We start from the raw sequence: 26116 nt of genomic DNA, 5'->3' as shown, positions 1-26116 counted from the left end.
AGCTGGATAGGGATCAAACCATTCTGAACACCTACGAACTCAACAGGAGATCGAAGAAAAGAATAGCAACAACTCTCTCAACAGAAAAGCGACCACTTTCTGGAAGGTAGGACGTGCGGAGAAGTGAATCCGAGGCGATATTCGGGAGGATAGACGGCAGGGGAGGGGGCTTTCATCAGCCGATTCTGGCAAGTGATAGAGCAGCAGAGCACAAAATCGGAACTTTTAGAAGTCAGCTCCGCTGAGGGACATCACTCCAGTGGCTAAACAGGGGGTGGAACCCTCGTGGGACAGTGTGGTCTCAGGACCCTCGGGGTCACAGAAAGACCGGGGGTGCCTGAGTGCGGCAGAGCTCCCAGGTATCGGAGCATGGAAGCCGGCTGCAGAGACGGAGCCGAGGAGTGGGCTCTCAGCTCGGGGTTGGCATAAACTGTGATCCGTGGCACAGTTGGGCCACCGCTCTTCCAGCAGGGACCCAACAAGTGGCAGATCCGGGGAGACTCCCCTTCCACCCTGGGAGGAGTGGCGCAGGAGCGCACCGCAGGGATCTGCTGGGATTGGAGACTCCACCTGGGGTCGTGTGCCAGAGATAGAAACGCTCGGTCACAGGCCGGATGAGCACAGAGTGCGGCCAGAGAGCGGGGAGACGGGAGTGACTGACTGTTTTTCTCTGGGGGCTCACTGAGGAGTCAGGCCCCGAGTTTTCAGCTCCTCCAGGGCGGAGACTGGGAGGCCGCCATTTTCACTCTCGGCCTCCAAAGCTGTAGGGAACGCTTGCAGGGAACAAAAGCTCCTGAGAGCAAACCCGAGCAGATTACTTAGCCCAGACTGGGCAAGGGCGGGGCAATTCTGCCTCCAGCAAAGACATTTGGGAACCACGGCAACAGGCCCCTCCCCCAGAAGATCAGCAAGAACAGCCAGCCAAGACCAAGTTTACCGATCAATAGAACGGCAGAAGTCCAGCGTTAGGGCAATACTGCACATAGAATTCATGGCTTTTTTACTATGATTCTTTAGTCTTTCAAAGTTAATTTTTTTTTTAACCTGTGTTTTTTTTTTTAATTTTTCTTTTTCCCTTTTTCAACCAACATCTTATCAATCCCTTTTTTAAAAAACATTTTTATTTTTCATTTTTAGAGTCATATTCTATCCCTTCATAATAGTTACCCTTATTTTTGGCATATATATATAAGTTGTTCTCTCTTTAAAATTTTGAGATACAGTTTCTTCTAACAAAATATACCCTAAATATACCCTAAATCTCTAGTGTATGGCTTTGTTCTAGTCTCCTGCCTGATCACATTCTCTCCCTTTTTTTTCCTTTTTTTTTTTAAATCCTCTTCTTTCTCTTTTCAAACAACTTCTTATCAATTCCTTTTATAAAATTTTTTATACTTTTCATCTTTACAGTCATATTCCATCCCTTCATCGTATTAACCCTTATTTTTGTACATATATGTTTTTTTTCTTTAAAATTTTGGGAGGCATTTTCTTCTAACAGACCAAAATACACCCAAAATCTAGTGTGTGGCACTGATCTATGCACCAGCATGATCATATTTGATCATATTCTGTTTTTTTTTGTTTTGTTCTGTTTTTGTTTGTTTTTATCTTTCTCTTTTTTTTTTTTTTTTCTTTTTTCTTTCTTTCCCTTTCTTTTCCCCTGGTTTCAGGTCTTTTCTGATTTGTTTAGAGTATATTTTCTGGGGACGTTGTTACCCTGTTAGCATTTTGTTCTCTCATTCACCTATTCTCCTCTGGACAAAATGACAAGATGGAAAAAATCACCTCAACAAAAAGAACAAGAGGCAGTACCGACTGCCAGGGACCTACTCAATACAGACATTAGTAGAGTTCAGAATGATGATTTAAAGATACTAGCTGGGCTTGAAAAAAGCATGGAAGTTATTAGAGAAACCCTTTCTGGAGAAATAAAAGAACTAAAATCTAACCAAGTCAAAATCAAAAAGGCTATTAATGAGGTGCAATAAAAAATGGGGGTGCTAACTGCTAAGATAAATGAGGCAGAAGAGAGAATCAGTGATATAGAAGACCAAATGATGGAAAATAAAGAAGCTGAGAAAAAGAGAGATAAACAACTATTGGATCACGAGGGCAGAATCTGAGAGATAAGCGATACCATAAGACGAAACAACATTAGAATAATTGGGATCCCAGAAGAAGAAAGAGAGAGAGGGGCAGAAGGTATATTGGAGCAAATTATAGCAGAGAACTTCCCTAATTTGGGGAAGGAAACAGGCATCAAAATCCAGGAGGCACAAAGAACCCCTCTCAAAATCAATAAAAATAGGTCAACACCGCGACATCTAATAGTAAAACTTACGAGTCTCAGAGACAAAGAGAAAATCTTGAAAGCAGCTTGGGACAAGAGATATGTAACCTACAATGGTAGAAACATTAGATTGGCAACAGATCTACCCACAGAGACCTGGCAGGCCAGAAAGGACTGGCATGATATATTCAGAGCACTAAACGAGAAAAATATGCAGCCAAGAATACTATATCCAGCTAGGCTATCATTGAAAATAGAAGGAGAGATAAAAAGCTTCCAGGACAAACAAAAACTAAAGGAATTTGCAAACATGAAACCAGCCCTACAAGAAATCTTGAAAGGGGTCCTCTAAGCAAAGAGAGAGCCTAAAAGCAACACAGACCAGAAAGGAACACAGACAGTATACAGTAAAGTCACCTTACTGGCAATACAATGGCATTAAATTCATATCTTTCAATAGTTACCCTAAATGTAAATGGGCTAAATGCCCCAATCAAAAGACACAGGCTATCAGATTGGATAAAAAAAAATAAGACCAATCGATATGCTGTCTGCAAGAGACTCATTTTAGACCCAAAGACATCCCCAGACTGAAAGTGAGGGGGTGGAAAACCATTTACCATGCTAATGGACACCAAAAGAAAGCTGGGGTGGCAATCCTTAGATCAGACAAATTAGATTTTAAACCAAAGACTGTAATAAGAGATGAGGAAGGACACTATATCCTACTTAAAGGGTCTATCTAACAAGAAGATCTAACAACTGTAAATATCTATGCCCCTAACATGGGAGCAGCCAATTATATAAGGCAATTAATAACAAAAGCAAAGAAACACATCGACAACAATACAATAATAGTGGGGGACTTTAACACCCCCCTCACTGAAATGGACAGATCATCTAAGCAAAAGATCAACAAGGAAATAAAGACTTTAAATGACACACTGGACCAAATGGACTTCACAGATCTATTCAGAACATTCCACCCCAAAGCAATAGAATACACATTCTTCTCTAGTGCCCATGGACCATTCTCCAGAAAAGATCACATCCTAGGTCACAAATTGGGTCTCAACCGGTACCAAAAGATTGGGATCATTCCCTGCATATTTTCAGACCACAATGCTTTGAAACTAGAACTCAATCACAAGAGGAAAGTCGAAAAGAACTCAAATACATGGAGGCTAAAAAGCATCCTACTAAAGAATGAATGGGTCAACCAGGAAATTAAAGAAGAATTAAAAAAATTCATGGAAACAAATGAAAATGAAAACACAACTGTTCAAAATCTTTGGGATACAGGAAAGGCAGTCCTAAGAGGAAAGTATATAGCAATACAAGCCTTTCTCAAGAAACAAGAAAGGTCTCAAGTACACAACCTAACCCTACACCTAAAGGAGCTGGAGAAAGAACAGCAAATAAAGCCTAAACATAGCAGGAGAAAAGAAATAATAAAGATCAGAGGAGAAATCAATGAAACAGAAACCAAAAGAACAGTACAGCAGATCAACGAAACTAGGAGCTAGTTCTTTGAAAGAATTAACAAGATTGATCAACCCCTGGCCAGACTTATCAAAAAGAAGAGAGAAAGGACCCAAATCAACAAAATCATGAATGAAAGAGGAGAGATCACAACCAACACCAAAGAAATACAAACAATTATAAGAACATATTATGAGCAACTCTATGCCAGCAAATTAGATAACCTGGAAGAAATGGATGCATTCCTAGAGATGTATCAACTACCAAAACTGAACCAGGAAGAAATAGAAAACCTGAACAGACCTATAACCACTAAGGAAATTGAAGCAGTCATCAAAAATCTCCCAACAAACAAAAGCCCAGGGCCAGATGGCTTCCCAGGGGAATTCTACCAAACATTTAAAGAAGAATTAATACGTATTCTTCTGAAACTGTTCCAAAAAATAGAAATGGAAGGAAAACTTCCAAACTCGTTCTATGAGGCCACCATTACCTTGATCCCCAAACCAAAGACCCCATCAAAAAGGAGAATTACAGACCAATATCCTTGATGAACGTGGATGCAAAAATTCTCACCAAAATACTAGCCAATAGGATCCAACAGTACATTAAAAGGATTATTCACCATGACCAAATGGGATTTAACCCTGGGCTGCAAGGTTGGTTCAACATCCGCAAATCAATCAACATGATACAATACATTAACAAAAGAAAGAACAAGAATCATGTGATCCTCTCAATAGATGCAGAAAAAGCATTTGACAAAGTACAGCATCCATACTTGATCAAAACTCTTCAGAGTATAGGGATAGAGGGTACATACCTCAATATCATAAAAGCCATCTGTGAAAAACCTACAGCGAATATCATTCTCAATGGGGAAAAACTGAGAGCTTTCCCCCTAAGGTCAGGAACACGGCAGGATGTCCACTATCACCACTGCTATTCAACATAGTATTAGAAGTCCTAGCCACAGCAATCAGACAACAAAAAGAAATAAAAGGCATCCAAATCGGCAAAGAAGAAGTCAAACTCTCACTCTTTGCAGATGATATGATACTTTATGTGGAAAACCCAAAAGACTCCACCCCCAAACTGCTAGAACTCATACAGGAATTCAGTCAAGTGGCAGGATATAAAATCAATGCACAGAACTCAGTGGCATTCCTATACACCAACAACAAGACAGAAGAAAGAGAAATTAAGGAGTCGATCCCATTTACAATTGCACCAAAAACCATAAGATACCTAGGAATAAATCTAACCAAAGAGGCAAAGGATCTGTACTCAGAAAATTATAAAATACTCATGAAAGAAATTGAGGAAGACACAAAGAAATGGAAAAATGTTCCATGCTCATGGATTGGAAGAACAAATATTGTGAAGATGTCAATGCTACCTAGAGCAATCTACACATTCAATGCAATCCCCATCAAAATACCATCAACTTTTTTCAAAGAAATGGAACAAAGAATCCTAAAATTTGTATGGAACCAGAAAAGACCCCAAATAGCCAGAAGAATGTTGAAAAAGAAAAGCAAAGCTGGTGGCATCACAATTCCGGACTTCAAGCTGTATTACAAAGCTGTCATCATCAAGACAGTATGGTACTGGCACAAAAACAGACACATAGATCAGTGGAACAGAATAGAGAGCCCAGAAATGGACCCTCAACTCTATCAACTAATCTTTGACAAAGCAGGAAAGAATGTCCAATAGAAAAAAGACAGTCTCTTCAACAAATGGTGTTGGGAAAATTGGACAGCCACATGCAGAAGAATGAAACTGGACCATTTCCTTACACCACACACAAAAATAAAGACTCCAAATGGTTGAAAGACCTAAATGTGAGACAGGATTCCATCAAAATCCTAAAGGAGAACACAGGCAGCAACATCTTCGACCTCAGCCACAGCAACTTCTTCCTAGAAACATCGCCAAAGGCAAGGGAAGCAAGGGCAAAATGAACTACTGGGACTTCATCAAGATAAAAAGTTTTTGCACAGCAAAAGAAACAGTCAGCAAAACCAAAACACAACCGACAGAATGGGAGAAGATATTTGCAAATGACATATCAGATAAAGGGCTATTATCTAAAATCTATAAAGAACTTCTTAAACTCAACACCCAAAGAACAAATGATCCAATTAAGAAATGGGCAGAAGACATGAACAGACATTTCTGCAAAGAAGACATCCAAATGGTCAACAGACACATGAAAAAGTGCTCAACATCGCTCGGCATCAGGGAAATCCAAATCAAAACCTCAATGAGATATCACCTCACACCAGTCAGAATGGCTAAAATTAACAAGTCAGAAAACGACAGATGTTGGCAGGGATGGGGAGAAAGGGAATGTTGGTGGGAATGCAAGCTGGTGCAGCCACTCTGGAAAACAGTATGGAGGTTCCTCAAAAAGTTGAAAATAGAGCTACCATATGATCCAGCAATTGCACTACTGGGTATTTACCCCAAAGATACAAATGTAGGGATCCGAAGGGGTATATGCACCCCGATGTTTACAGCAGCAATGTCCACAACAGCCAAACTGTGGAAAGAGCCAAGATATCCATCGACAGATGAATGGGTAAAGAAGAGGTGGTATATATATACAATGGAATATTATGCAGCCATCAAAAGGAATGAGATCTTGCCATTTGCAACAACGTGGATGGAACTGGAGGGTGTTATGCTGAGCGAAATAAGTCAATCAGAGAAAGACATGTATCATATGACCTCACTGATATGAGGAATTCTTAATCTCAGGAAACAAACTGAGGGTTGCTGGAGTGGGGGGTCGGGTGGGAGGGATGGGGTGGCTGCATGATAGACATTGGGGAGGGTATGTGCTATGGTGAGCGCTGTGAATTGTGCAAGACTGTTGAATCACAGATCTGTACCTCTGAAACAAATAATACAATATATGTTAAAAAAAAAAAAAAAAAGAAGGTAGCAGGAGGGGAAGAATGAAGGGGGGGAAATCGGAGGGGGAGACGAACCATGAGAGACGATGGACTCTGAAAAACAAACTGAGGGTTCTAGAGGGGAGGGGGGTGGGAGGATGGGTTAGCCTGGTGATGGGTATTAAAGAGGGCACGTTCTGCATGGAGCACTGGGTGTTATACACAAACAATGCATCATGGAACACTAATCAAAAACTAATGATGTAATGTATGGTGATTAGCATAACAATAAAAAATTTTTAAAATAGTTTAAGGCAATAAAACTAAAAAAAAACTAATGATGACTAGTTAGTATGGTGACTAACACAATAAAATAAATAAAATTTTAAAAAAAGATATTCTCACATAGGGAAGCAGTATTGTCCCTAAGGAAAAATTAGACACTCTTAATAGCATAAGGAATAAAGGATGCAGGGTTGCAAAAATAAAAGCCACATATATAAGGGAAGGTTATAGGTAGACGGCAGGTGCCCTATACATTCCAATCCATTCACTTGCTCTAGGAATATAAGTACACTCTCTACATGACAGATGAGCAGTTACAGAGAAGACAGCCTAGAGCAAATTTTCCAATCAACCAATAGGAACAAAGGCATCCCCCCCCCCACTTTCTAATACCAGTTTCTCAAATAGAAGAAGTAAAATATGACCTGTGAAACATTACATCAGTTTCCTTTCTACCTATGCCAGCGTTCCATGCTTCTGTTGCCTCAGTCAAATTTTTCCATCAGAAGAGTCATGCTTTGGCTCTAATCCATCTGGGAAAATTACTACGTAGCTCAGAAAAACAGATAAGCCATTAATTAATTATATATTCTTTGTGGTTTGTAAATTTAGCTAGCGTCTAAATTCCAGAAGAAATGTCTTTGGTTTTCCTGGACCAAACAAACAACCTTATTAATTGGTGACAAAGTTACGTTTGAATTTTTTAAAGTTGTACTCTCAAAAATAAATGAACCTAGAACAAAAAGGATTTAAGTTAAAAGGAACACTGCCAATTAAGTACTCTTTAGATTTTACAAGTTCTATCCAGTTCTGACATCTGGCCCACTTAAGGTTCACTGCTCAAGGGATTTCTGAACAAGTTTCAATAATTTTCTAGGTATTTTCTGCTAAATGTCAGCCCTGACTGAGAGGCAAAGTGGCAGATTCAAATTCCAAGAAGCAAAGATTCTGTGAACTGACAGTAACTTCACATTATTAAAGGTTGAGATAAAACAAACATGAAGCATGGAAAGGCACTCCGGTAGGGTGGCAGGCTGCGAAAGTGATTATCTCTAAGTTTTTAAAAGAAAGCCTACCACATGTTCACCTAATGTGCTGGCAATTAACAAGTAAGAAAGGGATGTCTGGGGAATACCAAATAAGAGCATACAGAAAACATGGGGAAATAAGCAGATGTACCTTGGTTCCCGAGCCAACAAATTCAACCATTAATTTAATCTAGGTGAGCATCACCTCATGTCTAGATTAATACTATGTTTCCTAGTTAATTTCAGTCCAGTGAGGCAATCCACCTGAAAATCTGTATCTTACTCAACCATTTTCAATGTGTCATTCCTCTGCTATAAGCCCAACTATAGCTCCCTATTACCTATCAACAAAGTCTAAACTAAACTCCAGCTGTCAGGACCACAATGATTTGACCTAAGTGATTACTTCTGGAGATGAGAATGGTGGGTTAAATATGGCTACAAATTCTATGCAGTTCTTCCCTCTCTTCCCTGAATACAGAGTGTCCCTTTCTCTTGCATATACTAACAAAATGTGGCAGAAGTGACACTGTGTGACTTTTGATACTTGGCCTCAAAAGGACCTGCAGTTTCTGCTCTTGCCCTCTTAGAACACTACTACATAAGAAACCTGGGCTATACTGCTGGAGAAGCCACATGGAAGGGAACCAAATGATGGTCCCAACTAATCATCAAACATGCGAGTGAAGTCATCTGGACTGTCTTACCACAATGCAGCAGCCACAAGAGTGACCCCAAACTAGAAAAACAACTCCACTGAGGACAATGCAAATTAAATAATCAAGAAAAAAAAAATTGTTTTAAGCCACAGAGTTTTTACTTTATCATATATGCATATATATTTAAAATTTTAAATCTAAACCCAATTTTTAAAAAGATGCAATCATAAGAAAACAAATTTTAGTAAGAAAACTCAATTTTTTTAAATAGGTAACAGGGGCACCTGGGTGGCTCAGCTGGTTAAGCATCTGCCTTCAGCTCAGGTCATGATCCTGGGGTCCTGGGATCTAGCCCTGCATTCTGCTCTGCAGGGAGTTAGTTTCTCTTTCTCCCTCTGCCCCTCCCCTTGCTCATGCTCATGCTCTCTCTCTCTCACTCTCTCTCAAATAAATAAAAAATAATAAAATAGGTAACAAATGTGAACAGATGCCTCACTAAAGAGTGGCAAATAAGCACATGAACAAGTATGTTCAACATCATTATTCATTATGGAAATGCAAATTGAAACTACAGTGAGATAATACTACATATCTGTTAAAACAGCTAAAATAAAAATAACTTACAATAGCAAATACTAGCAAGAGTGAGAGCAACTGGAACTCTCAAGCTTTGCTGGTGGGAATGCAAAATGATATACGAACACTGGAAAACCTTTGGGCAACTTCTTAAAAAAATTAAACATACACTAAAATGACCCAGCAATCCCACTCCTAGATATTTACCCAAGAGAAATAAAAACTTATGTTCATATAAAAACCTACAGAGCAAATGCTGTAACAGCTTTGTTGGTAATTGCCAAAAAACAGAAACAACCCTAACAACCTTCAAGGGTCAATGCGTTTAAAAAAGAAAAAAAAAAAAAAGACAACACTGTGATATGTCCATACTATGGAATACTACTCAGTATTAAAAAGGAATTAAAATAATACACAAAGAAAAAAACTACCAATCCACACAACAGCGTTAATGAGTCTCAAGTACATTATAAATGAAAAAAGCTGGACTCAAAAGGCTATATACTACATTATTCTATTTATATGATGTTTTAGAACACAATAAAATATAGGACAGAAAACAAATCAGTACCAGGGACAGAAGGTAAGGCTAGAATCTGACTACAAAAGGGCACAACAGAATTCTGGTGGGAGGCAGAATTCTTCCATAATTTGACTGTGGTGATAGTTACACGACTATAAGCATTTGCCAAAATTCATAGACCTACATGCTGAAAAAAATGAATTTTACTGTACAGAAATTATTCATCAATAAGTCAGAATTAAACAGACACAGACAGACACACACACATAGAACCTCCCAAATATTGTACTTAAACATCTGCATCCCCTAGAATAATGATTATTTTTCTAAATGTGCAGTACAATCAACAAAATTAGCAAATTCTAGCTGGTGGATTGGTTAATTGCTCTTAAAACTATTGTCCTAACTCTTAAACACTGTAATTTCAAGCCTCTTTCCAAATCCAATCCATATGCCTCATCCCAAAGAATTGACCTAGTTTTACAGACATATGAATTACTCCTTTTTAGTCTAGCTTACGAACACATTTTCTTCTGAGAAAAAGACATAGCAAATTGGGTACAAAATGTTAAAATGAGAGGGAAAAATCACCAATGTCAGTAACACCTCTACTTTTATGCTAGGGCCTCTAAAATGCAATCCTTTTGGCTGAAACACAAATGGCCCTACCCGTAAAGTTGATGGAAGGGCCTGAGGAGGTTTTCTTCCCTAATGAGGGAAAAGAATTACTTATTTATTTTCCTAAAATTATCTATCTATATATAAAAATGGACTCAGTCTGTTTTCAGATTGTATTTACAGTATTACAGCATGACATACTGTCTCAGCTCTTACAAGTTGTCTCTATATTTGAATGTAGTAGTTGAGAATTTAATTTCAACACAAAAGGATAAAAAGAATTGACTTAAGAGACCCAAAGATTATTCTGCAGAAGAAACAACTATTATTAAAGGCAAGCTTTCTTTCAAACAATAAAAACAAGACACTTGGCAGTCAGAAATAAGCCAAATGAAGTATCAGTATTGAAGTTGAAATGAGGAGAAAAATAATCAATTATTTATATGAGCCTAAATTGTTAAGAAGCAGAATCTTTACCAAGAAGCAATAATCCCAGGATGTAGAACAAGATTTTACTATAATCAAAGCATACTCCAAAATCAACTAGTGCAGCAGCTGCTCTTGGTGATCTCCTACATGAGACTTTTAGTTGAGATTTCTGAATCATTGACTTCTCTCTGGTTTCTCTTCACAGAGGCAATACACCTCATCACAGCCCAGGCTTTTGAGTCATACTGCCAGGATGCAAAGGAAGCTCCACCACTTGTGAAAGTATAACCTCAAGAAAAATTAAATTCTTTAATATTCCTTTGATTCCTCATCTGTAAAATGGTTATGAAAACAGTACCAGCATCTCATAAGGAAATTTATGAAATTCAATGAGATAATCCATGCAAAGCCCTTGGCGCATACCTGGCACATGATAAAACTCTCCATCAGTGATAGCTACTATTACCTCTAAATTAGCAATCTTTGAATCTCGTAACAAATCATCAAGTGAGACTCTACTTTCTCCATGATACTCCCAGGCTCCCACCCAAAAGGAAACAAAATGATATATAAATTCAAGAAGTTATCTGTCCACTTTCTAATCCCTGGTTACTTTATATTTTACCACATGGTACTACTACAAATGACAGGAATAATTTTTCCTTCATTGTGTAAAATTCTTAACACCTGGTGTTGTCCTCCATAGAACATAAAAGGGCCAAAAATAGTATAATGGTGAAGAAAAAAGTTGAGAGAAAAAAGTAAGTTCTAAAAGAGTGCAAGGGCAGTGGTGGCGGGGAGGTGAGGGAATGGGAGAACCAAAGAAGTCTTCTCTAAAGCCTTAGAGTACGTGACACTGCCAACTATATTCTTCCTTCACAGAATGCTCCTCAGCTTCCACAATCCAGCACTCTTCCTCTCTTCTTTCTCAAAAAGAAATGAACTCTGTGCTCTTTTTCTCTACACTACTTCCCTTAGGGTCAATTACCACCTCTAGAGTAATGACAACTCTTTATCTCAAATCTTCAAACTCTAGCTTGAGAAACAGCAAGCACTAAATAGATAATCACCTTCATATATAAAGCAGAGGAATTAGAATTTAGGAATTATTTGTTCCCTGAAAATATAAGATTTTATTTTTCCAAACAGCTTCTAACATATATGTCACATTTTTTAACAGACTAGAAGTAGCAACAGTAACAATTCCCTAGATTCCAGATCCAGTTGTTTTATTTAGCAATGAATTTTTGTTTCTTCATTTTAATAAGTTATAGACTCACTCAGCCTCTCAATTATTATAAATGTCTTTGTTATTGTCCATACAATAAAAATTTTAATATGCACTAATTTAAATCATACAAAGTTTGTTTTTAATGTTTAGTATCAAAATTATCAAAATGCTGAAGATAACTATAAATGAAATATAAAAGCAAATTAAATGGCATGGTTTTTCTATATTAAAATTCAGATTTTAATATAGAAATTAATATGTATTAATATATAATATATAAAATAAGATTTGACACCCTGGAAAAATTCTCTATGTTAAATATATAGAGATATCATTGGTATAAGAAGTATCTCAATAAAATATTTAAGTTTTTGCAAAAATAGCAGTTTATAGAAATCATTAAGTATTTTTTAATAGTTGAATGAAGCCCTGCAACTATAAACAAAGTACAGTACTTCATCACTCTTCCTTCAATTTTTTAGAACCTACCGGAGAGATTCAGCCATTCGTCTCAAGTCTTCATTTTGCTGTTTTAAGCGTTCAAGCTTTGCCAGAATCTTGGACAGTTCTCGGCTAGAGTGATCAGGATGGTCATTATCTCGTACCAAGTGACCACCTATATAAAATAGCAAGGTCCCCCAGGCAAAAAGAATGAGCATAATCCAACGCCAGGAACCAGTCCATGGCCGCATTTTCAGATTTTCAACTCACTCCCCTGGCTTCCTGGAGCTCAAAGAAATGAAAACATCATAACTCTGTTTCTAGCTAGTGCAAAAGTAGTTGCCTTCTGTTGTTTCAACACATGATGCTTCAGACAAATTGGTGTCTCTGGTAGTCCTGTAGTGAATCTTTCAAAGAGATCCTCCTGGTGGTATGAGTAGGAAGCTTTATTGTCCTGTGCTTCATGGACTCTACATGCTGTGGAAAGAGTAAGAAATGTATTTAAATTATTTAGGATATGCAAAATACCATATGCTGATATTCATGGAGTTAAAGGAAACACACTGGTGTTGACTGGTCAACAGGCTGGCAAATAATCTAACAGCCTAATAATAAGTAAAAAGCAAAAGCTTTTACGTCTGCGTATTAAATCACTCATGTATACCAGGGCTCTACCAGATAAATTAATTAGCTCTAAACTTGAAAGTCCTCTAAGTGCCATCATCACTTTTCCTTCTTACATCATTGTGCAATAGATAATACATGGAGATCAAAAGACTGTATCTTTGAATAAGCAATCAAAACCAAACAAAATATATTCAACTACATATTTCGGCCCAATGTTTCCATTATCTCAACAGAAACATGTTCTCATTCCTATAAGATCTCGACTCCATCTCCCTCCATCTCACTGCTCAGCTGCCATTACACTACTTAGCTCTGCAAGTGACAGGCAAATTGTCACTGATAAATTCTAAAAGTGACATGCATATTAACTAAGCAAAGGTTATCACAGCCATTAAGCAGCTGGTAACCACTCCAAATATCACAAGCAAAGGTTCATATAGATTAGGCTAGATTTTCCCTTCCTTGAATTTATTAAAAAATACCAATAACTGCAATATAAGTCTCTATCAGTTATATAGTCACTGTGCATCTTAAGTTACACATGCACATGCTTTCTCAGGCTTGGCTGTGGGTTTCATTTGTCACTTCATCAGCAGGCTTAGAATACCCTTTAGAAGCAAAACAGCTTTTTCCCTAAGGAAAAAAATTGTAGGCGCAAAGATATAACTTTAACACCATTTGATAATTTCAGAGCTTTATAAGAGAAGTTGTATCTCTAGGCACAGAGTTCCTTGTAAAAAAGAGAAAAGACAAGAAATAGTTTCTATATTGAAGACTGAATGTGATGGGCACTTGAGCATTAATTAAGCAGTTATTAAAAACTAGACAGAAAAGTTGGAGAAAAGGCCTCAAAAATTAGCACAGAGCTGCTATTTTCCTACTTTTGAACCTCAAATCTCAGCTGTTTTTAAGTGGCCAAGTATTCAAAGAAAAGCAAATCTCTTCAAACAAGTGTTCTACTTCCTTCCTATCCCTACACTGTTTTCTTCATTGTTACCAGTTTACACTAGTTAAAACACACAATGAAAAGAACTGTACTGAGAATTGTTTGAAAACCAACTAAAAAAGCAATAATCCAAAAGAAAACTTGGCATTTTGTCTGTTGCTTTAATAACTATGCTTAAGCCTATTGAGAACATTCTTGTTAGTGACGCCACTGTTCATTCTTGTCTCCCTCAAAATCCTTTCCCAAAACCCTGTTCCTCTAATCTCAGGTACCCCCATCTATTCACTAAAACATAAGAATGATGAAGGACTACTCAACCTTTCAGGTCAAAGATCAGTCATAAGATGTCTACTTTTCATATGTGGAAAAAATGCAGATATTCAGGGCTTCCTGGTTAAAAAGTAAATTAAAAAAAAAAATGAATCCACTCTGATGGTCTAAGGGATGGATTTAATTCAGTAAGTCAGCAAAAGAAGCTTAACTATTAACATTTGAGTTAATAATACTGTTTGTGACAACATATGCAACACTGTAAATTGCTGTTATAACATATGCCAACCTATAATATAGTCTAGTTAATTCCAAGCTATACCAATAAGATATGAATTGCAATATGAATCTTTTAGATGAGGAAAATAAGACAAAGTAAAGAGAAATTTTATTTATTTATTTGAGAGAGAGAGAGAGAGAGAGCACACACACGGGAGTGGAGGGTGGGAGGAGGAGGGAGAGGGAGAGAGAATCCCAAGCAGACTCAATGCTGAGCACAGACCCATGAAGGGCTTGATCTCAGGACCCTGAGATCATGACCTGAGCTGAAACCAAGAGCCGGACACTCAACCGACTAAGCCACCCAGGTGCCCCAAGGTTTTAAATTTTTTAATCTTTCCCTTCATAGCAAAAGTTAACTTAGAAAGATAACTGTGATGAAAAAAAAAAAAAGAAAGATAACTGTGATAAACAAAAGTAAAGATAGCTTTCTAAACACGAATCATTTAAATAATAAAAAGATGTGCTGTAACAGTTTATTAAAATTACAACAAAAATTATAATACTCAAAGCCAGCAAAAGTATAATATAACTTAAACAGAAATAAAAGTCTACAGAATCATAAATTTTGTTACATAAAATACTTTAAATTCTCATAAACTACTATCAAAAATAACCAAAATATTAAATACCAAAATATTAAATTACTACATATTACATGAGTTGTAAAAATACATTAAAAATTATTGTAGGAGCAAAACATGGTCATTTTCTTAATTAATAGCATCAGCCTATTGTCTGAACCATGTCTGTCAAAATGTAAACTCCATGATTTTTATCCATTTTGTTCACTGATGTATCCCAAGTACTTAGAGCAGTGCTTGGCACTTAGTAGGTACTAATAACATTTTTTAATAAATAAATAAATAAGTGAATGAATGAGTGAAGGATGTCACACATGACATATGCTAGTATGACATATGACATAATTCATGCACATCAGCTTCAACTGCATTTTTGCCCCACTTACGAAAGCAAATCTGAATGTAGAAAGTAAGACAGTTCTATTATTATAAGGAAAATGGTTCAAAAATAGTCATCCATAAGCTTTAGGATTTACTATTGTCAACATATACCTTACAAGACACCCTCAAATAATTAAAATAAACTGGTCTAAAAGACCATAACATCTACTTATGGTACCTTTCAAACATGAGAAAATAATTTCTCTTTACTTTGTCTTATTTTCCTCATCTAAAAGATTCATATCTCAAAGACAATGGGATGACTGAAGAAAATATGTACAGATCTTGATATGAAAGCCACTCAATTTGTGAAAGAATTTATTAGTGAAAATATTTCAAATTCATTAGTAAAAATATTTCAACATTAACTACAATGAGCTAATTTCTAACTAAAATTTATATAGTAGTGTTTGTTGAGATTTCTTCTAGGAGTGGGTTGTTTTCTTTTTAAGTATTTATAAATTCATTCCTGTTTGAGATTCACATACCACCTTTCACCTGCAGAATATATATGTACATATATATATGTATGTATATATATATACTGCAGAATATTATAAGGATTGAAATGTGTCAGGCTTCCTTCCACAAATTTATTTAATTAGTGAATACCACTTTTTTTTTTAAGGTAGTAGGTATTTAAATGATTTTTTTTTTTTGTATTTACAGAGATTCTTTGGGTTGTATTTGCTTAATGTCTCTGAAACAAAAAAATATATGTAATTTTTCAAAGTAATTTCTTGAATCTGAAAGCTAAAGTATATAATCAGCAAAACAGAGCTTTAATAAAGTTACTGTGAGGCTTAAATGATGTTAATATATAATGTACTTACTATAATGCTTGGCACATAAGAGGTGCTCAATAAAAGGTAATAGTATTTTAATGGTGATAAGATATAGAGATTAAAAATATGGGTAGTAGAATAGGCAAAGCCTGGACTAGAATCTTCTTTCTACTACATCATAGCAAAGTAACCTTACTGAAGTTCAATTTCTTTATCTGTAAAATGGATATAATACATACTACCTCTCCCACAGAATACTAGAAAAAGCTTAGATAAAATAATCTATTGGAAGCAGTTAGCATATCACTAGCAAATTGTTATTATGCTACATATATTAATGCTGTTATGTTATTTTATAGATCCATTTATAATATTTTGTATAATTTATATACCACATATTATTATAGGCAGTTTCTAAAATGGCTGCCAATGATCGCTGTGTCCTGTACTCATGCCCTGTGTAATCTACTCCTCCTGAGTGTGGGCTGGACCTAGTGACTTGCTTTGTAAATAGAATACAGCAAAAGTGATATGATTTCACTTCTGAGATAAGTTTACAAAACACATATTTCTATCTTGCTCCCATTCTCTCCTCTTGTTACTCTGATACTGCCATATGAAAAGGCCCATGAGGAATGGAGCAGAATCTGCCAACAACCATGTGAGTAAGTTTGGAAATGGATTCTGCACCAGTCAAGCCTTGAATGTGACTGAAACTTGGTCCACATTTTGATTTCAGGCTCTTGAAAGACCATAGCCAGAAGATCTAGCTAAGCCATGCCCAGATTCTTGACCAACAGATAATTGTTTTAAATCACTTAGTCTTAGGGTGATTTGTTAGGTAACAATAATTAGTATACATGCCTACTTCCTACTGGGGCTGAGTGCCTCGTCTTCAGTTCATGTGTTATTCTTTCTGTCCCCAGCAAGTTGTACAAAGTCTAAGGCACAGAGCCGGCATTCAAGATACCAGACAGAATTTAATCTTAATCATGTTTTCTTATACATCCTGCTAACACATCTTACAAATACTATAAAAACTAAACTCAATTTAGAGCAAATAAGCAATTCAATAAATATTAGATTAATGCTATATTGGAAGTCTAAAGGCATTTTTATTAATGTTTGCTGACCAGAGTTCTACTTTTAACCACGACAGAATAACTGGTACTAGACTTGCCCTCAGATATAAACAACTAGAAAACTTAAATATTTAGAAAACCTGTTTTCAGAGATTGGACAATAGCCAGACAAGATTGTGATGTCTGGGATAAGGTTAACAATCAAAGGTTAAGTCCTATAATCACTCTAGCTTTCTGCCTAAAATTTACTGAACACCCACACAAAAGTGGAGAACCCAGGCAAAGCACAGCTGTCTTCCTGAAGTGATAAGTTAGAGACTGAAGTTTAAGAAGTTTAAGGGGGAGAGAATCTACAAGTCAGTATACTGAAGGGAAGGGAGCTGCCCAGAGAAAAGGATCCAAAAATGTGTATAGGATACTAAGCTCTGCATGCATAAGACTTTATGAGGCTGGCAAAGAACAATTATCAAGAAAAGATAAATTAAATACTAGGTAACTGAAAAGTGAGTATCTCTCAGAGATTCTATAAAGGGGAAAACCTATGAGTTCCAACCAAAAACAATGAAACAATGCCACATAGAAAACCTGGTGCATTCAGTACGAAGCCAAGAAATAAAACATCTTAGAAGTTAGAAGTTAGGGTTTATGTGTGTGTATATATATATACATACACACACACACACAATGGAATATTACACAGCCATCAAATATTGAAATCTTGCCATTTGCAACAATGTGGATGGAACTAGAGAGTATTATGCTAAGAGAAATAAGTCAATCAGAGAAAGACAATTATCATATGTTCTCACTGATATGCACAATTTAAGAAACAAGGCAGAGGACTATAGGGGAAAAGAGGAAAAAAATGAAACAAGACAAAACCAGAGAGGGAGACAAGCCATAAGAGACTCTTAATCTTAGGAAACAAACTGAGGGTTGCTGGAGGGGTTGGGGGTGGGGAGATGGGGTGGCTGGGTGATGGAGATTGGGGAAGGTATGTGTTGTGGTGAGTGTTGTGTGTTGTGTAAGACTGATGAATCACAGACCTGTACCCCTGAAACAAATAATAGATTATATATTAATAATTTTAAAAAATAAAATAAATTAATCAAGAAAAAAAAGAAGTTAGGGTTAAGTAAGCCCTAGGTCAGGGATCAGAAAATTTTCTCTAGAGAGCAGGATAATAAATACCATAAGCTATGTGAGACACATACAGCCTCTATCACATATTTTTTGTTTTTATTTTTGTTTCTTTACAGCCCTTTAAAAATGTAAAATCCATTCTTAGCTCAAAAGCTATATAAAAATAGGCTATAGATAGCTCATAAGCCAGAGTTTAATGACTCTAGCCATAGAATTAAGAAAAGGCTTACAAAAGCTATAACAAAACTTAAAAACAAGCTACAAAAGGATCAAGGTGATCTAAAAGTAAACTAAATGCCTATCAAAACAAAACTCAACATTCTTTCAAGAAAGACAACAAAATAAACATCACACTCTCCAACAACTAATCAAAAATTACAAAGAACATTGAGAGAGATTATCTTGTGATGCAGCCATCCAAAGACATGGAAAGGGTTAGTAAGGATGGACTAGAATATTGAGCAATCTTAGCACTCCAGGCCCCACACTAAGAATGAGGTAAGAGCATTCCACTACTCCAAAAATTTTAAGTCTCTGACTCAGCGAAGGTAACAACTACAAAAACAACAACAAAACAAACCCAACTTAATCACTGACTGGAATGACTCACTCCCCATCCATACATAAACAAACAGCCTCAAAAGGAAAAATACCTATTTCCGGGCATAAATACTATTGACCTCAGTCTTTACAGCTCTGTACTTGTGTCTGGCATGCAACAAAAAATCATGAGACACATAAAAAAAGCAAGATATAACAAACCATTTTCAAGAGATAAAGCAAACACCAGAACCAGACCCATAAAGGAACTAGATGTTAGAACTATCAGACAGAAAATTCAGAATAATTATAACTAATATATTAAAAAATCTAAGGTAAGTATGGACAACATATATGAATAGATGGAGGATTCAGCAGATAAAATACCAAATTAACAAAAAGAAAATATCAGAGGACCTTCAACAGGCTTATCAGAAAACTGGACAAAAGTTAAAATTAATCAGCAAACATGACAAGAGGTCGTTAGATATCATCCAAAATAAAACCCAAAGAAGAAAAAAAGAAGAAATTTAAAATCTGTGGGAGCATTGATTATCAAATGATCTAACACATATGTAACTGGAGTTACAGAAAAAGAGGAGAGATAATGACGCAAAAAATATATTTTCTAAAATCAATGAATGATAAAACACAAATCCAAGAAATGCAGAGAACTGCTAGAAGGATAAATTTAAAATGTAGACAAAGCTGCTGAAAACAAAGATAGAAAATCTTACAGGTAGCTGGGGGAAAAACTACATACAAGTAAACAAAGAATGAGAACACATTTCTTATCAGAAACAATGTTAGCCAGAAGACAATGAAGCAACAACTTTTTGGGTGGGGGGGACGGGAGTGGGGAGAACGTCAACTTATAACCAGTGAAAATATCTTTCAAAAATAGTTTCCAGGAAAAAAAAAAGGGCTGAAAAATGGTCTGTGCCAGCAAAACTGCACTACAAAAAAAAGTTAAATAAAATCCTTCAAGCTGAAGTATGATACTACATAGAAATTTGGATCTACACAAAGAAACGGCACCAGAAATGGTAAAAATCTAAAGAAAATAAAGACATATTTTCCCTTAACTTAATAATGTCTAACTCAAAAATAGCAATGATGTATCACTAGGTTTATATATCTGTAGAATATCTGATGACAAAACACAAAAGGAGAGGAGGGAGGAAATGGAAGAACACTGTCATAAAGTTCTCACTGCACATTAGACTGGTAACTTAAAAATGTAAATTGTAAGCCCTAGAGCTGCCCTGTCTGCTTCAATAGTCACTAGCCACATGCAACTACTTAAACTAGAATTAACATTAAAAATTTATCCTCAGTCACAGTAGCCACATTTCAAATGTTCAATAGCCACTTTTGCCTATGGCTACCATTATGAATGGTGCAGATATAGAACATTTCCATCAACTCATTAAGTGTCAGCCAACATTTCCCCAGAGCAACACATAATTTAGAAAATAAAAATAAGTATAAAAAATCCAATAGTGGAGATAAAATAGGACAAAAATGAAATTGTAATTCAAAATACAAAACAGAAAGGATGAACAAAAGATATCTGATATAAATGACTACTCTGGGATTTCTGAGAGGAGAGAATTTAGTATCTTGAGAAGACGGGAAAATTTCACAGCTGCGGTAGAGAAGGGAGCACATTTGAGAGATGGCATGAGTAGTTTACCTTCTAAATAAGTTACTTCACTCAGTGTAGCCATTTACACATTATTTATTTTAAAATATATAGCATGGTTCTAATCAACATTTGAAATGGAGAACAAGTGGAACAAATTTACCATGTATTTTACCTAATTCTATAAAGCACCATGATTCAATCACTCATTCATTCGAAAAATACTTAATAAGTCCCTATCATATAAAAGACACTGTCCTAGGCACTGGAGTTGTAGCAGTGAATAAGACAAATGAGAAGCTCTGCCCTCAAGAGGTAATATTCCAGTGGATTCTAATTGCAAAGGGAAGTAATTCCACAGAAACAACCTCAAAAAAGCCTCTTCTTGCAGCAACTAACATACTGAGTGATACAGTGAGAAACTGACTATAAACTATACCAACTAATTTCTTAAAAACAGAACTAGTTTAATCATTCTGTGAAAAACAACAACAAATGCAGTACCATTTATAACACTGTCAAATTGACTGCTCTTATATCTAACAATAAGAAAATGACCAATACCGACTTCCTTTAGCATCTGACTATGTGCAAATGATGTTTCCAAGAATCACATTCAAGTGGCTTCACTTCAATGCTAAGGGCAAAAGATGAGTATATAAAAATATTCTATAGAACTAACTAAGTCAGAACAAAGACTTGTTCCACTATGAACCAAGTTCATAAGAGGGTGGTCTTCTAAAACTCAAAAATAATTCAGCACTTATTTAACCAATACAAGTATGTATAAACTTATACACTATGCAAAGGGAAATATGGCATTATACATCAAGTATTTCTGTAAAAACATTCCTTTGATGAGAAATTCCACTAGCAGTAATTTATACTAAGATGTGTCTTAACATATGAACAAAATGCATTTTACAAGGCTACTCATTACAACATTTTTTGCAATAGCTCCAAACTGGAAAAAACCACAATTGCCCACCAAAAGAAATATGGTTTAATAACTTATGAATTATTTTTACCCCCCCCAAAACCGTGTTTTTACCATGATGTCAAAAAGGAGAAAAATGTGACTCAGAACCAAGAAGAAAATCAGTCAATTTAAAACAAACCCCTAAGACAGAGATGATGAAGGAACACAAGAAAACTAAAACAACTACTAAAAATATATACTAAGATTTAAATTAAAAAATCACTGTACTGAAAAAATAAAAACTACAACAAAAATGCAACTTCTATAAGTAAAAAAAATCTGAAAGTTTTTTAAATTCTCTGGAAAGGATTAAAGAGCAGATTTGATACTACAGAGGAAAAGTACAATGGACTTGAAGACAGACCAATAAAAAAATACCCTCATCACAAGAAAAAGAAAATTATAACTATATATGGTGACAAATGCACTTATCTTTAGATATTATGGTATTTTACAGCTTTCCCCACAGCTGTATCACCATAGAGTAACTATCATCATTAGCAAGAAAGCAATTTACATCATTAGCTTCAGGGCCAGTTAGAATCTATCAGCATTTCCCCATTTTGACATTCAGTTTGAAAAAGGACTTCTCAGAACAAAACCTGTCATCAAACTTAAAGTAATGTACACTGAAAATAAGCTGAGTCTTAGGCATATGCAGAATTTCCAATGTATTGTAAAATAAAAATAAAATCACAATTTAGAAGGGAAAAATAGTCATGAAAAAAATACATACATGGTAAAAATAATTTCAGGGGGCTCAGAAAAAAGTACAAGCTAGTGGACAATGGAACATCTTTTAAAGTTGCTAAAATTTTTTAAAAAATGGTAAAACTACACTTTGCTATCCAGTGAAAATATTTTCAAAAATAAAAGCAGTTTTCTATGAACTTAAGTTTTCACTTAACTTGAGTAAATACCTACAAGCGGGACTACTGTGTCCTAAGGAAAATGTATATTTATTAAAAAAAAAAAAAAAAGGCCACATTGTACTCCAAAGTGGATGCTCATTCTGAGTTATCACCAGCAAAGAATGAGAATTCCTGTTACTCCACAATCTCTCTAGCATTTGATATTGTTAATTTTTAAAAGCAATTAAAATAGCTGTAGAGTGGTATCTTGATGTAGTTTCAATTTGCACTCAGTTTCCCTAATAACAAATGACATTAAGCAAGTGATTTTCTTTTCTTGTGCTTATTTGCCATCCATATATCTTCTTTGGTGAAGTGTCTACTGTGATCTTTTGCCATTTTTATTTTAGATTATTTGTTTACTGTTGAGATTTAAGAGTTCTTTACATATCCTAGATACAAATCTTTCACCAGATAAGTGATTTTTCAAATACTTTCTCCCAGTCTGTGACTTACCTTTTCATTCTTTTAACACTGTCTTGCACACAAGAAAATTTTAAATTTTTTGATGAAATACGATTTATTCTTTTTTTTTTTTTCATAATTGTGGTTTTGGTATTATACCTAAAAATTCAATCCCAAATCCAAGGTCCCATATATTTTCTCCTATGTTTTCTTAAAGAAGTTTTAGTTTTAGGATTCAAAGTTAAAACTACACTTACCCAAGACTGCCACTCTTAGGTATCAACCCAAGAGAAATGAAAGCTTATGTTCTCATAAAAACTGATACTAAATGTTTATAGCAGCTTTACATATAATAGGCAAAAACTGGAAAAAAAATTGAGGTAGCCTTTAACAGGTGAATGAATTTAACTCTGATATGTCAAAAACAATGGAATACTACTCAGCAATAAAAAGGAACGAGCTATTGACCCACACAATAAAATGGATGAATCTCTAATATATTTTGCTAAGTGAAAGAAGCAAGAATCAAAAGCTGCACATTGTGATTCATTTATTTAACATTATGAAAGATGGAAAAGTAGGATGAAAAATGGATCAGCAGTAGCTAAGAATTGAAGATGCAAGGAGAGGCAGATTACAAAGGGGCTGCAGGGGAAATTTTTACAGTGATGGAACAATTCTAAATGGTAATGAAGAAGGGTACATCATCTTTATGGTATTTATCTGTAAACCCGTAATCCATTTTAATAATGAGAAAGATACTAGACAAACCCCAACTGACCTGAATGTACTCTTCAAAACTATCAAGGTCATAAGAAAAACATGAAACAACCAAGAAACTGTCAAAGATTTGAGAAGACCAAGGAGATATAATGACTATATGCAACATGGTATCCTGGATTGGATCTACAATATCACCAGAAGAAAACTGGTGAAATCCATTATGATCTGTAATAATATTTAGTTAATAATATTGTACCAATGTTAATTTATTAGTTTTGACAAATTACCACGGCTGTGTAAGATGGGAAACCTGGCAAAGAGTATATGGAAACTCTCTGTACTTTCTTTGCAAATTTTCTGTAATTCTAAAATTATTCCAAATAAAAAGTTGTGTTTTTTTTTTAAGATAAAGGCAAAACAAGTATATTTTCAGTAACCAAAAGCTGAAAGAACTTGTTGGCAGCAGATACCACAAGATATATGTAAAAGGGTGCTTATCAGGCTGATTGTAGATGGAAATGTGAATATAAACAATGGATCTAAACAGACATATTAAAATGGATGGTAAGTATAAATGAAACCTCATTTTAATTTCTTCTAAAATAAATTTGAATCTTTAAAACTAAAGTAATGACAAAGTATTATGGGACATGTAACAATGTCATAAAGTGTATGACAATAATAAAGGATGACAGGCAGAAAAGGGAATGGTATTATTTTAAAGTTCCTACATTATCTTTTAAGAGGTATGACAGTATTTGAAAGTTTGGTGAAATAGGTAAAGGATTCAAAATGTAAACTCTATCAATGAAATATAAAACAGATAAGCAATAGAAAAAAACACAATGAAACCAAAAACAAGCCCCTTGAATAGACCTATAAAATTGATAATATTTCAGCTGAACTAATGGGGGGGGGGAAGAAGACATAAGTTGCTAATATTAGGAATGAAAGAGGGAGCATCACTACAGATGCTACAAAAAGATAATAAGGGTATACTGTAAACAACTTTGTGTCAACAAGTACAAAGCCAGACCTGAAACTGGCAAATTCCTTAAAAGAAATAACCAAAGCTCAATCAAGAAGAAGTAGACAATCTGAATAGCTGTATAGGCTCATAACCATTAAAGATGTTGAATTCGTATTTATAAATTTTCCCAAAAAGAAAACTCCAGGCCCATATGACTTTATGTGTGAATTCTACCAAACATATTTATAGAAGATGTAACAGCGATTTTACATAAATTTTTCTAGAAAAGAAAAAAGGAAAAAAAGTTTGACAGTCTCATAAAAGCTAAATGTTTATTTGCCATATAACTCAACAATTCCATTCTTAAGTATTTACAAGGGAAATGAAAACATATGTTCATACAAAGACTTGTACAAGAATGTTCACAGCTGATTTATAAGAGCCAAAATTTCACAAAAATCCAAGTATCTACTAACACATGAATGGATAAACAAATTGTGACTTATTCATATACTAGAATATTATTCAACAGTAAAAAGGAACGAACTATTAATATATATAACATGGATGAATCTCAGTAACATGTCTGGCTAAAGATACCAGGGATAAAAAAATTCACCCTGATATGAAATTCTAGAACAAAGAAACTAATACAAAGGGCCAGGGAGCAAGCAGGTGACTGACTAAAAAGGGGAATGACAGCTACATGAAGGTATATATTTGAGAAAAATCATCTAACTGTACACTTAATATGGGTATATTTTATTGATGTAAATTATGTTTCAATACAGTTGACAAACATTTTAAGAGAAAGTTTAAACTATCTCCATTTTGTGAATGTAATTGGCAATGTCAATAATTGGAGGCTGCTAAGTCATTAAATGGCTAAATTATGTGCTTGCATCTTGAGTTTCAATGGAAGAGTTTTTTCAGCAAAATCACTGTACATTCTTTTTTTTTAATGAAAAAATTCCAAAGGTAATTATTCTATAGATATAATCAACTTCAATCCAAATGTTAATGTGAAAATTGTATTTTGCACACATTTCAAAAACAGTAAGAATCAACTCAAATAACTAGTAATATAATTAACAAACCATAAACTGTGTTCAGTTTTCTTAGTAGCCTAACCTTCTCTCAGAACAAAAGAAATAATCACAAATATTCAAATGATTCCCTAAATTATAATAAATATATACTAGTTATTATCATTATAAAATATATAGTTCAGAGAGTTATCATCTTTAGAAGAATTTACTTTCTTAACTGGAAAGTGGAAAAACCAAATCATTATTACAGACTACTTCTTGAAGTAATTCACTGTAATGAAATGAAAAATTTAACAGAAAAGAAAATCATTTATTTAACAAGTTTAATT

General features: G+C 35.1%; 1 protein-coding gene across 8 annotated transcripts in view; it reads right to left on the bottom strand.

The window, feature by feature from the left end:
- The window catches only part of FUT8 (fucosyltransferase 8), a 324832-nt gene that overhangs the window by 160098 nt on the left and 138618 nt on the right, over nucleotides 1–26116 (bottom strand). For all 8 annotated transcript variants that reach the window (XM_036120194.2, XM_036120190.2, XM_036120191.2 and 5 more), the window contains one exon: nucleotides 12517–12945. In XM_036120194.2, the coding sequence (XP_035976087.1) occupies nucleotides 12517–12719 (203 nt within the window). In that variant the 5' untranslated portion in view covers nucleotides 12720–12945. The remainder of the gene's footprint in view (nucleotides 1–12516; nucleotides 12946–26116) is intronic.

Source organism: Halichoerus grypus, chromosome 8 (genome assembly GCF_964656455.1).
Source record: "Halichoerus grypus chromosome 8, mHalGry1.hap1.1, whole genome shotgun sequence".
Classification (NCBI taxonomy): domain Eukaryota; kingdom Metazoa; phylum Chordata; class Mammalia; order Carnivora; family Phocidae; genus Halichoerus; species Halichoerus grypus.
The sequence above is the reverse complement of the archived record's forward strand: the minus strand, read 5'-3'. Positions and strand labels throughout refer to the sequence as shown.